Source organism: Mustelus asterias, chromosome 22 (assembly GCF_964213995.1).
Source record: "Mustelus asterias chromosome 22, sMusAst1.hap1.1, whole genome shotgun sequence".
NCBI classification, from domain to species: Eukaryota; Metazoa; Chordata; class Chondrichthyes; order Carcharhiniformes; family Triakidae; genus Mustelus; species Mustelus asterias.
In genome coordinates, this window is record NC_135822.1 from 5,000,500 (window position 1) to 5,018,249 (window position 17,750).

Genomic DNA, 17,750 nt, shown 5'->3' on the forward strand with positions numbered 1-17,750 from the left:
TCACACCCCACATCCTGTCAGGGCTCCATTCAATTTTCTCAGTTCCTTCGCCTCCGCCGCATTTGTTCTGATGATGCCACTTTCCAAAATAGCGTTGCCGATACGTCCTCCTCCTTCCTCAATCATGATTTTCCACCCACTGTGGTTGACAGGGTTCTCAACCGTATCCAACCCATCCCCCGGGCCACTGCTCTCACCCCCTCCCCTCCCTCCCAGAACCAGGATAGGGTCCCCCTTGTCTTCACTTTTCATCCTACCAGTCTCTGCATTCAAAGGATTATCCTCCGCCATTTCCATCAACTCCAGCATGATGCCACAGCCCAACACATCTTCCCCTCACTGCCCCTGTCAGCATTCTGCAGGGATCGCTATCTCCAGGACACCCTGGTCCACTCCTCCATCACACCCAACATCTCATCCCCTGTCCATGGCACCTTCCCATGCAATCACAGAAGGTCCAACACCTGCCTCTTTACCCCCTCCCTGTTCACCATCCCAGGTCCTAAACACCCCTCTCAGGTGAAGCAGCGCTCCACATGCACCTCCTTCAATCTGGTCTATTGCATTCGCTCTACATTGGAGAGACCAAATGTAGATTGGGTGAACGCTTTGCTGAACACCTTCGGTCCGTCTGCAAGCAGGACCCAGACCTTCCTGTCGTTTGCCTCTCCAACACACCATCCTGCTCTCCTCTCCACATGTCCATCCTTGGGCTTTTGCAATGTTCTGACAAACGCCAACGCAAACTGGAGGGACATCATCGCATCTTCTCAATGGGCACTTTGCAGCCTTCCGGACTGAACATTGAGTTCAACCACTTCAGAGCATAAACTCTCTCCTCCACCTTCACCCCATTTCCATTTATTTTATTTTATCTCATCATCCTTTCTCCCCCCCCCCCCCCCCCCCCCCCCCCCGGCAACTGCCACATTCCTCAGGCAATCCTTCAACAATCTGTACCTCTATTCTGCCATTCATGCATTCTGATCATTTAATGGACACTTTTTAGCACCTTCTCAGCCTTCCATATTCTCATTTACATTCCCTTTGTCCCAATCCACCCCCCCCCCACTCGGAACGTTGGCTCTATTCTCTCCCCACAGATGCTGTCAGACTTGCTGAGATTTTCCAGCAATTTCTGTTTCAGATTCCAGTATTGGCAGTATTTCGCTTTAATTTTTTTGATATATACGACAAACACAATTCATGGCAAAATATCAGGACCTATATTCTGGATACATGAGACAGATGTTGCCATCAAGAGGATTACCTAGAGCAGTGGTTCCCAAAGGGTGCGGCGCGCCACACTGGTGCGGCAAGTGTGGCGGGAAGATTCAAGGACAATCAAAGAAACATTTAAACATGGTTTAAACAAGCATTGTTTTATACTTTCTGGATGTCCCATGATCATATTATAAAAGTAGTTGTGTTCTATGTTATGAATCAAGCACTGCTAGGAGTTGTTTTTTCTTGTTTTTGAATGTATTTCTTATCAAGATAAAATTCGGTGTGGCGCGAGCAAATTTATATTCCGAAAGTGCGGCCCAGTGAAAAAAGTTTGGGAACCATTGTTCTAGTTTCTATGTAACCGAAGTTAATACTAACAAAGCTGCATCTCTTGTACATACGCAATTCACTTTGCATGTTCCACAAAAACTAAACCTTTGTTATTAGCATGCACTGTATCGCCAAGTTAGCTTTTGTGCAGTTTTCCACCCTCCATGTTAGATGCACAAACTTTTCATAAAACAAAAGCAAATTACTGTGGGTGCTGGAATCTGAAACCAAAAGAGAAAATGCTGGAAAATCTCAGCAGGTCTGGGCAGCATCTGTAAGGAGAGAAAAAGAGCTGACGTTTCGAGTCCAGATGACCCTTTGACAAAGTTCAGCTTTGACATCGGGACTCGAAACGGCAGCTCTTTGCTCTCCTTAATGATTTTCCATAGTTTACTTCAACATAAACCTGTCCACATTAAACAATTGTTGGGGGGGGGAGCGGTTACAGACACACATTGGGGCTCGCATTGCGTGCACATACTACATCTCAAAACACGAGACTGTATTTAAACTGCAGCTCCCAACCAAACACCTTTCCACAATTGCATCAGGCAAGCAAGTATTCCCTCATAAACAATTAAGTAGACAGGGGCTTTTGGAAGAGATGGGGTAATTCTCATTCATATGACTGTGGTTTTACCACACGCCAATATCTGGCACAAGTGGGCAATTCTTGACAATAATATTTGAGTATTGATCAATACATTCTCAATTTTAGCCTCGGATGTGTGCGCATACAGGTAGTGCTGCCTCATATGGTTGGGCGCTCTGCCAACTGTTGCCACTTAAGTAATGTTAACAGCTGAATAGTCATAAACCCCTAAGCCTTAAAGATAAGTGTTTTTTATAAGAAACATGTGTTGCTAATCACTTATAGAGCACCTGGAAACAATTCTGCAGTTTTCCACATTGGCTTTGATGTAAGGCCCTTATGTTTCCAAAGTCAATTTGAAATTAATTCCGAGGACGGTAATACGATCTGCCTGTTGTGTCATTTCATCGTTTTGTTACAGCCTTTGTTTCACACATGCTGAATTTCCCACCTGGCCCAAGATGGAATGTAACACCTGCCAATTTCCAGCAGGCTCTCTGGGGAGGGGAGAGATGTCTCTTTTTGTGTCGTTTTACATAGTTATGGTTTCTCCAACATGTTTCAGAAATTTCTTATTCAAAGCACTTAACCCCCCATGTATGGCTCAAGATCAGGGTAAATTCTGCCTGGTATACAGGTGTTTTATTAGAACGGTCTCCGATTCTCCATAAACAATAGTTTTACTTGGCATCAGTGAGGCGATCCTGGACAGTGCGAGTGGGCAGCAGAGACTTTCAGTGCTGCTCACGTCACTCTGCATAGAACAAAAACAGAGCTTCGCTTTGCATGAAACTCCACACACTGGTCCCATCACGGCTGCTGAAATATTTAATATTGCAAAAGAAATCATCATCACATACGTCTCTTCTTTCAGTTGACTGCTCAAGCTCTTTCAATGCCAGGTTTAAAAAAAAATCAACTTGGCACCAGTTACAGATATACCAAACCAACGGAAAGCGCAAATGATCGGTGACCCCTCCAGGTGTGAGGCAACTCCAGAGTTAATTCAAATTTTAACATGGCAGTGCACATAAAGTTAAAGTTTATTTATTAGTCACAAGTAGGCTTACATTAACACTGCAATGAAGTTACTGCGAAAATCCTCTAGTAGCCACACTCCGGCGCCTGTTCGGGTCAATGCACCCTAACCAGCACGTCTTTCGGACCGTGGGAGGAAACCGGAGCACCCGGAAGAAACCCACGCAGACACGAGGAGAATGTGCAAACTCCACACAGACAGTGACCCAAGCTGGGATTCGAACCTGGGTCCCTGGTGCTGTGAGGCAGCAGTGCTAACCACTGTGCCGCCCGTGTCACCTTCATCTCACATTAATGGGGCACATCAATGCAAGTGTCCAGATTTTGCAGTGCTAATAATGGTGAGGCTGTCAGTGTTGCCAGTTGTTGTAAAAACCCATCTGGTTCACTCATGTCCTTTAGGCAAGGAAATCTGCCATCCTTACCTGGTCTGAGCTACATGTGACTCCAGATCCACAGCAGTGTGGTTGACTCTCAGCTGCCCTCTGAAATGGTGTAATTGGCAATAAATGTTGGCCCAACCAGTAACGCTCACATCCCATGAATGAATAAAAATAAAGTTTGCCATCATTGCATTGGTGAGAGGCAAAAGCAACTTTGAGAGACGTGCATAGTAGCACATAAATCTGCAAGTGTCACGGGGCCATTCTGCGCTGCTCCAGAGGCTAAGTGACTGCAATCACTGGCCTCAAAATTCGAAAGGAAGAACTAGCACTGGTGAGAATTTGGGCTGATTGCCCACTAATAACAAAATATTTGAAGCCTGGTGTTTCCAGAAGAAAAGAGCCTCTGGAGTCACTACGGCAATAATTAAAAAGTTCGAAGCAGTGAGGTCAACAGTACTGGAAGGCATTTCAACTTCCAAACTGGCTGTGGGGGGTATCTGAATTGTTAAATCATTTAATTAAAAGACTTTTGAACATTATTGGGACACCATCTTACTCCCTAAAAACATGTATACATTTATGCCCTTTCAGATGAATGTTGTTTATCAGGCTTTTAAAAAATGTATAAACAGGATTTTAAAAAATATATTCTGCTCCAATGTATCCGCTTTAATCTTTTGTTCTAATGACATGAATCTATTCTGACAGATTCTGCAGCAGTTAGCAGTTTAGTTTTGATAGATCCTGTGGGCGTGCCTTGTATTCACTGCACTAGGAGATCTGCCATTTTGCCTGCATTAGAGGACGTGGCAGAACCACACTGAAGCCCACAGTGAAGGAATCCTCCTTCCTTGTGGAATTTTGCTCCACCATCAAATTAGGTAAGTTTGCGCTTAGGGGTCAGTGGTGAGCGCCCACTGAACACAAACTCCAGGCCACGGGAGTATAACATCAGCAAAAGAAAAACCAATGACGGTGTTTGTAGTGGGATCTTTGAAGGTGGTCTTTCTTGCATCCATCTGAACAGTTGGTAAGGAACCAATGATGACTTGTACCACAGATATATAATTTTCTTTTATATTTAGACTCTCAGTTTTTGGCTTCACTCATTGTTTCTTACTTTCATCACTTCCAAGCGGGAGAAAAAGTGGACAGATTTGTAGGATGACAGACCGACTGTGGCAGCACATCAAAGAGAATCTTTGATGCTTTCGGATGGTTTGAAAGGAATTGAAGAGTTTTGTGCACTTTCAAGTTTGTAACTCACGAGGCACTAAAGTTGATTAAGACGGACACCGCTAGAATAAACTTTGTTTTATTTTAAAAGAACATTCATTAATTCAAGATGTATTCTGCCCCTTAATTTTTCTAATTTCCGGCTCCTATTTCTCTTTATAACCAATCAAGAAGTATTTAGATGTGCACTTGAAATGTCAAAGCATACAAGGCTACGGACCAAGTGCTGGAAAATGGGATTAGAATCGCTAGGTGCTTGATGGCTGGCATAGACATGATGGGCTGAAGGGTTTCATTCCACATTGTAAAACACTTTTAACTGAGAATGTTCAGCAGATAGAGCACAGAAATGTTAAGACAGTTTCCTCCAGCTAAATTCAGCTTATTCATTGATGGTCCCTTCCAGGTCCTAGTTCATAGAATCCCCACAGCGCAGGAGGCCATTCGGCCCATCGAGTCTGCACCGACCACAATCCCACCCAGGCCCTATTCCCGTAACCCGACATATTTACCCTGCTAATCCCCTGGCACTAGGGTCAATTTAGCATGGTCAATCCACATAACCTGCACATCTTTGGACTGATCCAGTTGCTGATCTATTTGCTTTAAGTACACGAAAGGGTATGAATGTTAATAACCCAATCCCTTTTAACAGCAATGTGCATTTATAAACTGCCTTTAACATTGGGAAACATCCCAAGGCACTTCACAGGGGTATAATCGGACAGAAATAAGCTGAAGTGGGATATAGGAGGTATTGTTTTTCTATATAGCAGGGGAAAGAGTTTTAATTTGAGGTCAACGTTAAAAATCCATTCAACAGTTTCAGCTGATGTAGTGTGATTGGCTGAGACGCCACCAGGAATGGGTCTCTCAGGGCAGAAGTTCAGTGTCTGGGCGATGGTCTGACTTGGGGAGTCAGAGGCACAATTTGTGCTACTCCTCATGTGTCACTCGTGAGGGCTGTCCAGATTTTTGGTGGAAGGTTGAAACCTGGGACTTCACTGCTGGGTAAGTTTCCAGATAACCAGAGATGTGCGTCGAGTGATGGAGCTCTCAGCAGTTTGTAGAGTATGGAATGTGTTCCAGTCGGGACTGTGGGATTTCGAACAACTGCCAGGCCTTTTTGGGAGATCCTGTGTCAAGAAGAGTGCTTTGTTAGCTGTCAATCGATGGCGTTCTTTGAGGAGGATGCGTTTCCTGCAGACGTCAGGAGGTTCAATGTGGGCTGGCACAGGAAGCCACTGGAACTGTATTGGTCTCAACGTTCCAGAAGTAATCCTGATGACTTGCCGGAGTTGGATATCCACCACGTGTAGCGAACAGCTACTGAGCCAGGCTGAGCAGCCCCCGAAACTTGGTTAAAGAGGCGAGTTTTAGGGAGGCACGATAAAGGAGAGAGGGGTGGTGGGGTAACTTGGAAACAAAAAGGTGGTCAAATGCATTGTGATATTCAATCATCTTATAAAAATATCGAAATACAGTACAGCATGGACTCAGAACTGGCGGCAGTGAATTACACTGCTCCCACATGTTAAGACTAAGGCTGCGATAGCCAATGACATCACTCACACACGCTCATACCTGCTAAAGATATCAGTACATTCATTCAACTAGGAAGGCGCTTACTATAACATTCTATAACATTTCTCCCCCAGCTTTTAGTTTCAATCTTTCTTAAGGGAAGAAACATAATGAAACTCATGTTTCAACTATACATCAGTCTTTCAGGAGCTCTGCAACCACGCTGTGACCTGTACCACTGGTGACTCAGTAGACACTGGTGAGGCTGGTTTCAGTGGAGCTGGACTTGTGGGCACAGGGGTAGGTCGAATATCTGTGCATGAATGTCCGAGTAGAGTTCACTGAAAATCCTTGCACATCGGGATCCACTTCCTGTTGAGTATCCAGCATTTCCTTCTGCCGTGTTATCTGGAACTTTTGCTGTTTCTGAGTCACGGTGTCGACGAATGTGATCCTAGTGTCTGCAAATGAATCTTCCATTGGTCAGTTTCACTATCAAAGACACTGGACCACTTTGGTTGAGAATAACTCCAAGCAGTCAACATTGGTTACTGCCAAAATTCCTTACATAGACGCCATCACTTGGATTGAAATGTCTCTCCTTAGCATGGCAGTCACGTCTCACCTGCTTTTCTGGACTCCTTCCCACTCCCACTTTGACATCTGGATGTAACAGATCCAGGTGAGACTTTGGCTTCCTGCCCTGCAGTAATTCAGCTGGTGAGAGTCCTGTTGTTGGAGGTGTGATACGATACTGGGACAAGAACCACGAGAGCTTGGTTCCCAAAAGTGTCAGCTGCTGTTCTCCTCAATCCTTCAGTGTCTGAACAGCTCACTATTTGAAGCTGTCTGAAAAGGCGCAGTACACACATGGCGTATCTCATTCCCTTGCATAAACTCTTGGAATGAATCAGTCGCAAACATTGCACCGTTATCAGAGACAGGAGAATCCAGTAAACCATGAGTTTCAAAACCTTGGCGGAGCTTTTCTATTGTAATGGGAGCTATGATGTTGTTCATGATGTGCACTTCTAACTACTTAGAATGCACATCTACGATGACTAGAAGCATACGACCCATAAAAACCCCTGCAAAGTCCAGATGAAGTCTAGGCCATGGATGATCAGACCACTCCCAAGGATGTAGCGGTGCTGGTGGCACCATCTTCTGGTTGAGCTGATCTCCAAATCCTGATCCACATTAGGCCACCAAACAAATGACCTGGCTAAACTTTCATGAAAGGTTTATTTTGTGCTGGCTCTCACTTCCATTTTGTTTCTTTGTGATGTACTCAATACAGTGACACCAACTCTGTTGAAAGGTCTGGTAGAGACTTCCTGTAAACTTTTGCTATTTACTATGCATTGAAATGATCTGACCTCAGACACACTCTGGGGTATAGAGCTTCCTTCAAAACCGCAGGATATTTCTGAATGACATCCTCTGTCATCTGTGTGCGCTTAATCTCACCCCAGTTCAACAGAACTTTACTGAGCCAATCACACCTTTTACCACCACGAGCTGTGCTCTTGCTTCTTGGTTGTTGTATATAATGTCCACCTCTAATGCCCCAAGCAATGGTAGCGTCTCTCCAGTGTGCATCTGAAGTTGGATTCCTGCCTGAGTAATGGTTGACGCCTGCTTAGAATCCCAAGTCCTAAAAAGCATTCCCTCAGTACTGCACTGGAGTGTCGGCCTTTTCTCTTTGCTTAAGGCCTACAGTGGGACTTGAACTTGGAACCTCTCAGAGGTCAGAGTGCTACCAAATGATCCATGGATGGCACTGGATAAAGAGTGACTGGGATATGCTGCTGATTAGGAGTTTTGGATGAGGTGGGGTTTATCGAAGGTGGGGGAAGTGAGCTGACCAGCAGAGTAGGGTGTAATAGTGGAGACTGAAGATAGCTAAAGATGGATAAGCATTTAGTCAGAAGATAGGCTGAGATGGGGATGGAGAAGGGAGATATTACTTACATCTAGTTTAGTTTAATTACAGGTTGTGGCAGCTTCTAATTAAAGTTTCCACTTCCAGACATTAACTCAGAGCGTTAAATCACAAAAAAAATTATATAATGATTAAACCTAGAAAACGCAATTTTCTATTGCAATTATGATCCTTGTAAAACTGAAAAATAGTTCTTTACAATGGAATTTTTGATGCAAATACTTTATGTAACTGAACTCTAACATGCTAGATTAGTGTTAGGTCGGTAAGGTCCTAAGAAGCTGTGAAGCATCTACAGCTTCTCCTCCTTGTAGATTTAGTATTCTGTGTGATGGCCAACATCATGTAAAAGTCACAACCATTTTTCTGATGTTAATAAAGCTTCAAAGTCAATAGAACTTTTGCAATATTAGCATTTGTTAATCCAGCTTGGGTGAAACATCATGACAGTTATTACTAGTCCCATGCACAGCACAAATATAGATTAAAGTGAAACAGAGAATGAGACAAGGCCATTTAGATTATTAAACCCATTTCAGGTAGAGTCTGCCTCATCACAGACAGAACCCAAGTACTCAAGCATCTGAATTAGCATAGGGTTTCAAGTAAAATTTATCAAGTCCCAAAAATAATCAAGTAAAACTTCAGAACTTTAAGCTAACCAAACAGCCCTCACTGATTAGTTCAGCCCAGCCATCTTGTAAATAACATATCCATAGTCCTGAAGACACAGAATAAGCACCACTTGTTGAATTCTATCTAGATATATTCTTATAATCTTCAAACTTGTTCTTAAGTAGATAATAGAAGATCCTCTTAAAAGTCATTCACATAACGTTGAATGCTTGTTCTGGGATATTCTGTCCATGCATTAGGGAGTACATGGATTCACCGTGTTCATTTTCATTCTTACACTGTGTGAATTGTGGAAGCCAATTTGTGCACAGCAAGCTCCCACATGTGGTAATAACTAGATAATATGCTTTAGTGTTATTTTTTAAGGGATTAATATTGACCAGGACAATGGGGGAAATTCTCCTGCTCTTCCAAGAAACAGTGCTACAGAATCTGTTATTTCGCCTGAGAGCAGAGAGGACCTCAGCTTAACACGTCATATGACAGTGCAGCACTCCCTCATTACTGCAGTGGCGTGTCAGCCTAGACTTTGATGCTGGTGTCTCTGGAGTGGGGCTTTCATTGGAGCAGCACGGTAGCACAGTGGTTAGCACTGCTGTCTTACAGCGCCAGGGACCCGGGTTCAATTCCCAGCTTGGGTCACTGTCTGTGTGGAGTCTGCACGTTCTCCCCGTGTCTGCATGGGTTCCTCCGGATGCTCCGGTTTCCTCCCACACTCCAAAGATGTGCGGGTTAGGTGGATTAGCCGTGGCAAATTGCTCCTTAGTGTCCAAAGATGTGCAAGTTAAGTTGATTGGCCATCCTAAATTGCCCCTCAGTGTCAGGGGGACTAGCTAGGGTAAATGCGTGGGGTTATGGGGATGGGGCCTGGGTGGGATGGTTGTCGGTGCAGGTTCCATGGGCCGAATGGCCCCCTTCTGCACTATAGGGATTCTATGATAACTTTCTGACTCAGAGGTGAAAGTGCTACCAGATTAGGCCAAAGTCTCCCTCCTCACTGGCTTTTACCCTCTTTCCCTAAAGGCACCAACTCATCCTAGGTGCCAGTTCCACAGGTGTCAGTCTCCCTTCTCTGGTATCCCACTCACGCAACCAATATTCATAAGTCAGACTGAATATCGAAGGGTCAGCGGAATATTTTGGGGTGGGTCAGCTGTGTGAATGGAGGAAAAACTATAAAATTATAGATATGGCTGGCCTTGGTCTGGCACAGACAGATGTTTCTGCTTTACCAAACTGTTGGGGCTTTGAAGCATCGTGAATACTGACATGAAGGAAGCGTAGGAGATGGAACCAGTCCTGGTACTTATGTTATCTTCCACTCAAGTTAAAGATGCTTTAATTCAGTTGTATAAAAAGATGTCCAGCTTATTATCTGTAAAAGCCAGTCTCATAGAGCTGCAATTGAACATAGTTCTCTAGTTTACAGTCAAATGCTCGACCAAGATTCAGTCCAATTTGATATCCTGGGTTCATTGGTGTTACTCCCCATTCTAATTTTTTTCATTGATTGAAGCATATTCTATCCGCTCTAATTAAGCTCTCCACTTATTAACTTTATTCTTTCCTAATCTTTCTGGCCTTAGCTTTTAAGATATATTTGTTCAGTGTCAGGCTTATTATGCCTCCTAACCTGTCTCTGCTTTTCCCATCCTCCCTACAGATGACATACCATTTGAAGATTGGTAGCAGTTATACAATAAATCTCCCTGGCAATATCTTATCGTGCTGTTAGTGATCAGGTTAAAGTGTGCCGGAAAGCCTGTCGGAAATAGACTCAGTGCAGGTTTTCAGGACTCCCAAGTAACTGGACACCGAGGTGATTCTGAGCACATTGTCCAAATTTCTCTCTTGCACGAGCCACAAAGGGGATGTTCTGGATGCAATGAGACATTTAACCTGCTAATTGTTTGCAAAGGAAAGACAGCTTCAACAACATCAAAGGGATGCACACAACAGTAGCTTGTTAAACACTGAGGTACATCAACCCAGGTATTAGTCTTCCAAGGCATTTGTTTAATATTTATGGATTTTCATAAAAAGTTTGATTGAACCCACAAAATAATCCGTGTTGCATCTCAATTCGGTGGTCACTGCATACTGATTTGAAGCAAATATTTCAAGTAGTTACATGCTTATAACTAATCTACAGTAAGAAACAAACGAGGTAGAATCATAGAATCCTGCAGTGCAGGAGGCCATTCAGCCCATTGAGTCTGCACCAATCACAATCCCACCCAGGCCCTATCCCCACAGCCCCATAACCCCAGCTAGATTCAATATTAAGGTATTAAAAGTACAAGTTGAGGACTGCAGTTGGTGAAGTTGTCCCCTTGTATGAGTTCCATTAACGCTTTGCATACGGTTGGGGTATATAATCTGCAGTGTTGGCTGAGTTACTGTTATTTCTTACGATTGACACCTCAAATTCACTTAGATCTAACAGGAATGAGCCATTTTTTGAAACAAGACTGTGTTTGTAGTTACCTTGGTACCAGCCAGTTCTTGGGAAAGCTCTTGTAACCTCTCTTGCTGCTGTTCCAGAAGCTCCTGCACTGTGGTAAGGTTTGTTTGTAGCTGTGTCACTATGCAAGAAAAGAAATTAAATCACTTTTACTTCACAGAAATCATCATTCTCTCATTAACTAACCTTTCACATCACCAAAATTAAACCTTCTTCATGCATCACAACTATTTGTAAGATACACCATTCCTCGTTTCTTCCCTGCATATAGATGAAGCTTTTCCAACTTACTTTTATTTTCCTACACATTCAGGCAGATAGATTAAACATTGAGAAGACAATTTAACAAATATTGCATTAGCTTCACAATGTCTGCGCGTTCTCCCAGTGTCTGCGGGGGCTTCCTCCGGGTGCTCCGGTTTCCTCCCACAGTCCAAAGATGTGCGGGTTAGGTGGATTGGCCATGCTAAAATTGCCCCTTGGTGTCAGGGATAGGGCCTGGGTGGGGTTGTGGTCGGTGCAGACCCGATGGGCCGAATGGCCTCCTTCTGCACAGTAGGATTCTATGATTTTACTAAAGACTAAACTTGTAAGGCAGATATCGGGTGAAAGTGATGCAGTTCATTCCGAAACTAGGGTCTTAAATCAGAACAAAAGAAACAAAGAAGGTTTGAGGGGTGAGTTGGCAATGGTGGATTGGGAAAATACACTAAAGATTTTGACAGTAAATAGGCAATATAAGTATTACATGGTTTACAACAAATATACATTCCTCAAAGATACAATAAAACCAACAGGAAAGGTAAATCAACCGTGGCTAACAAAATAAGTTAAAGATTGCATCAGATCAAAGGAAGTGGCTTATAAGGTTGGCAGAAAAAGTGGTAAACACGAGGATTTGGAGCAATTTAGAATCCAATAAAGGAGGACCAAGAAATCGATAAAGAAAGAGAAAAGTGAATAGGAATGCAAATTGCTGAGAAACAGATGCACCACAGAAAGCATTCTTTCTGATTGTATCACAGCTTGGTATGGCTCCTGCTCTGCCCAAGACCGCAAGGAACTACAAAAGGTCGTGAATGTAGCCCAATCCATCACACAAACCAGCCTCCCATCCATTGACTCTGTCTACACTTCCCGCTGCCTCAGCAAAGCAGCCAGTATAATTATGGATCCCACGCACCCCGGACATTCTCTCTTCCACTGGAAAAAAGATACAAAAGCCTGAGGTCACGGACCAACCGACTCAGGAACAGCTTCTTCCCTGCTGCTGTCAGACTTTTGAATGGACCTACCTTGCATTAAGTTGATCTTTCTCTACACCCTAGCTATGCCTGTAACACTACATTCTGCACTCTCTCGTTTCCTTCTCTATGAACGGTATGCTTTGTCTGTATAGTGCGCAAGAAACAATATTTTTCACTGTATGTTAATAGATGTCACAATAATAAATCAAATCAAATCAAAACATAAAAGCGCAGGTCAATTCTTGACAGCACCATACTGGTATGGACTGAGAATTAGTTAACAGAAAACAGAAAAATTAGTTAACAGGTCAGTCACACGATGGCAGGTTGTTACTAGTGGGGTACCACAAAGACCACAGTTGTTCACAATCCATATAAATGATTGGATTTGGGGACCAAACATATTGCCAAATTTGCCGATGGCACAAAAGTAGAAGGGAACGTAAGTTGTGAGGAGGCTTCAAAAGGGCTTCAAGGGGGCTTGGTCAGGTTAAGTGGATGGGCAAGAACATGGCAGATGGGATACGTGAACAAGTGTTAAGTTATTCACTTTGGTAGAAAAAACTGAAAGATAGAATATTTCTTAAATGGTGAGATGTTGGGAACTGTTGATGCCCATGGGGACCTGGGTATCCTTGTTCATGAGTCATTAAAAGCTAGCATGCAGGTGCAGCAAGCAATTAGGAAAGCAAATGGTATGTTGGCCTTCATCACAAGGGGATTTGAGTGCAAGGGTAAAGATGTTTTGCTGCAATTACAAAAAGCCTTGATGAGACTGCAGTTTTGGAGTATTGTGTACAGTTTTAGTCTCCTTATCTAATATAATTGCCATGGAAGGAGTGCGATGGAGGTTCACCAGACTGATCCCTGGGATGATAAGATTGCCTTAGGAGAAGAGATTGAGGAAACTTGGCCTATATTCTCTAGAGTTTTGGAGAATGAGAGGCGATCACATTGAAACTTACAAAATTCTCACAGGGTTTGACAGGCTAGATATAGATAGAACGCTTCCCCTGGTTGGTGAGTCTAGAACCAGAAAACACAGTCTCAGAATAAGGGGCAGGCCATTTAGGACTGAAATGGAAAAACGTCTTCACTCAGAGGGTGGTGAATCTTTGGAATTCTGTACCACAGAAGGAAGCTCACCCATTGACCATGTTCAAGATAGAAAACAATAGATTTCTGGACATTAATCATATCAAGGGATATGGGATAGCACAGGAAAGCATTGTTGAGGTAGATGATCAGCTGTGATCTAACTGAATGGCGGAGCAGGCTCGATAGGCTGAATGGCCTACTCCTACTCTCATGTTCCAAGATGGGCTTCTTGTGCAAGTCCCTCTGCGACAGACACCAGCAAATAAGCATGAAATTCGGGCACAGTGAAGGCTGGTCCTCTCTGCTACTGGTCATTGCTCTGACCAAGAAATAGTCAGTACCATTATTAAAACTAACTTGAAGCTTCACCGCTAACCAATGATTATAAATATTTCAGTGTTCAAAAAGTAAGGTGTGAAATTAAAAGATTAGACCTTTTCACATTATTTCAAAATTATTGATATGTGCTGAGTGAAGTGTATTTACTGTTTTTACATTGGGCATTACAGGAACAGGAATTGGAAATCCTTCTCAACTAGAAACACAGTACTATCGCAATCTGATAATTTTCTGATTTTAACTGGTAAAAATTGCTGACCAAAGCATCACCTGGGTGAGAAGTTAGCAGTGAATTTGACAAAGTAAGGTGACAAAAGTAATATGCAGAAATCAACATTACTATGATGCAATTGTAGATCACCGTTAAATAGAACAAAGCGGATCTGTATAAAAACCTCTCTCTTTTTCTCCCCCAAAAAGCGGAACATAAACCATTTTCAAAAATTCCTATATTTTGTTTTGATAACACTGGATGAAGTTTTCTGTATGGTGGCACAGTGGTTAGCACTGCTGCCTCACAGCGCCAAGAACCCAGGTTCGACTCCCAGCTTGGGTCAAAGTCTGTGTGGAGTTTGCACGTTCTCCCCATATCTGCGCGGGTTTCCTCCGGGTGCTCCGGTTTCCTCCCACAGTCCAAAAGACATGCTGGTTAGGTGCATTGGCCAAGCTAAATTCTCCCTCAGTGTACCCAAACAGACGCCGGAGTGTGGTGACTAGGGGATTTTCACAGTAACTTCATTGCAGTGTTAATGTAAGCCTACTTGTGACACTAACAAATAAACTTTAAAACTATCTGTTCAATGCTTCTTTAAGGTAATGGTGTTATTAAGATAGTCACCAACAAATGAGCTAATAGAAGAATTAAAAACTGCACTATCTGACAATCTACACCCACTATCTGTACATTTATAACCCAGGTTGGAGAGTTTCATTTCATATCTTAGGCTTTTTCAAATACATTGTGTAACATGGAAGGTACATTCCATGCAAGTTTTATTAAACACTTCTCCAATACCCCATGTATGTTAGCCACATGGATTTGATCCTTAACTACTAAATTGTTACACTAACTTCTTCAAATAAAGCTAGCGTCAGTCACACTTTTCAATTAATATTCTGCAAGAACCCTTGAAGAATGTAGTACACTAAGCTGTATAAAATATGGAATATTTTTAGAAGCTGATAAAACTGATTTTCTTTTATTGCCTTTAATTTTAGAAATGAATTAAATTTGTGGAGGAATTGGATGGCACAGCAGATTAATATTTGTCCTCATCATTTATGGGCTTGCTTTAAATCCAATACAGACAAATAGGATATACATCTTTCCAACAGCTGCTAAGGGACTTTGTGAAAGGAGCTTCTCAGGCAAGTTCCTGGTTGATAAGAGATCTTAACATGAGACCACACATTATTCGTCACTAACTGACACTAATTGGGCAATATCACTCAATGACCATTAAACGAGCAAGAACAGAACCACACTCATTCACCTAAGTGGCAATTCTTCAAAAATGTTTTGCAATAAATTCAGTGTGTGCATAAACCCTATAAAATAAATAGCAAGTGCATTATTTTAAGTCAGTTGTAGGATATTTAAACCAAACTCTGCCTTTGATTGTTTATTTACCTTGTCATTTATTCACTCATGTTAATAAAAGGTGCAAGATAGATTAATGCACACAAGGTCTCCTGCTGTGGATTATCCAGATTAAGATATTGCTCAGTCCTTCCTGTCAAGCTTTGTTCATAACATGGGATTAATGAAATTTGATGAATATTGGGCGATGCCAAGACCGAGGGTTGCAAATACCCCCATTGAGGAGACTACAGGACCGCAAAATGACATGGTCTATGCAGCAGATGGTTGAAATCAGAATTATTTACTCAACATCAGCACTGATATAGTGTATTTAGTGCAGTAAATATCCCAAGATGCTACAGAAGGCTGGCACTGGTACGGTGGACTGAGTGGTCTGCTTCTGTGTTGATCCTTAAGGTGGTGAAATAAAATACGAAAAAAGAATAGAACAACTTGAATTGTTACGGTACCTCATTTTAGTAAAATATTCCTGGGTACTCAGTAATAGAAGAGTTGGTGGGGGGGGGGGGTGCAAAGAGATGGTTTGATGAAGTTTTTGATGGGTAGGAGTTTCAGGTCAAGGTGAGGGGTTGAGAGAAAAACTCTAGAATGTGTTTTACTCAATATTAACTATAATGGGCGAGCTGGGTGGCACAGTGGTTAGCACTGCTGCCTCTCAGCGCCAGGGACCCGGGTTCAATTCCGACCTCGGGTCATTGTCTGTGTGGAGTTTGCACGTTCTCCCCGAGTCTGCGTGGGTTTCCTCCGGGTGCTCCGGTTCCCCTCCACACTCCAAAGATGTGCGGGTTAGGTGGATTGGCCATGCTAAGTTGCCCCCTAATGTCCCAAGAAGAGCAAGTTAGGGGGATTAGCAGGGTAAATATGTGGGGTTACGGAGATAGTGCCTGGGTAAGGCGCTCTGTTGAAGAGTCGGTGGGCCAAATGGCTTCTTTCTGCATTGTAGGGATTCTATGAAATGATGAAGAAGATTTCCACTGAAGGCCAGAAAAGCCTGCTCCCAACGCATTTCCTATTATTCCCAGGGTAATTAATTTACACACACCGCAGAGAATTCCATTTTGGATTTTACAAATTGTTGATGCCAGGAAATCAAGGTTCACAATGAAGTACCAAAGTCACTGGCTGGCCCGGTTGATGGAAATCAATTTTTATGCTGGTGTTTAAATTGGTCCCCGACACAAAATTGCCTTCATTCAGTGAAAGGAAACCGTAATAAATGGGCCAAGTGACAATACGCGAAGATCCCCTTGATTTATTGTAGCAATATTGGTAGCAATGCCAGTGTGACTAACATCAACAGCATGAAAAAGAAAAGGAAGTGAAGCAGTCAAAATGAGATATTATTACAGGAATCTGAAGGAGTGAGATCACATACTTGAATTCATCAACCACACAAAGTCCTCAAAAGTACACAGTGGGAGTTGTTGGTGCTGGTTCCTTCTGGCACATGTGAAGGGCACTGAACGAATAAGCAATTTCTCCCATCTCAGCTGCATCACAACTTGAGGGGCCACATGGCACGAACAAGATAACCAACTTGGTGGGAATGAGATACGCAACGACTGGAACAAAATCAGTTGACTACGAAGCAAATAAACCTGAATGCTACTTGGCAAAGCCGAGCATTATTTCTGCATTCTACATAATCCCCGAGTTATTCTATTGTTGGCACTCTAAATAAAAATCCTGCACCAACATTGAAAAATTAACCTGCCTCAGTTAGATACTGAGAACAAATACAACAAAGGTAAACTTCATTTGGCACAAGTACAAACACAGGCACACTAAGTGGATCTCCAGGCAATGGGATAAATGGGATTACAAATAGCAGCGGGGGGTAATAAACGAAGAATACATCTTTCTTTATTAAAAGAAAGGCAAAATGTAAAACAAAAGCAGCAAAATACAAAACTAAACCACACATGAAATGCAATGAATTCCATAATGAAACGGTTCGACTGAGATGTGATGTTTCCATTTTACTTTAAAAGCAGTGACTGTCAAAGTGAAGCAGCAACCTTATAGCTTATTTAACCAGGAGAGCTCTTCGCTGCCCATAAGATCATATCATTACTTAGATTCTTG

The 17,750-nt window shown here is 42.7% G+C and overlaps 1 protein-coding gene across 1 annotated transcript in view; it reads right to left on the reverse strand.

Moving 5' to 3' along the window:
- pex14 (peroxisomal biogenesis factor 14) overlaps positions 1–17,750 on the reverse strand; it is a 247,306-nt gene that overhangs the window by 18,463 nt on the left and 211,093 nt on the right. Inside the window, exon 7 of the mRNA XM_078238657.1 lies at positions 11,402–11,499. Coding sequence (XP_078094783.1) covers positions 11,402–11,499 — 98 coding nt within the window. The remainder of the gene's footprint in view (positions 1–11,401; positions 11,500–17,750) is intronic.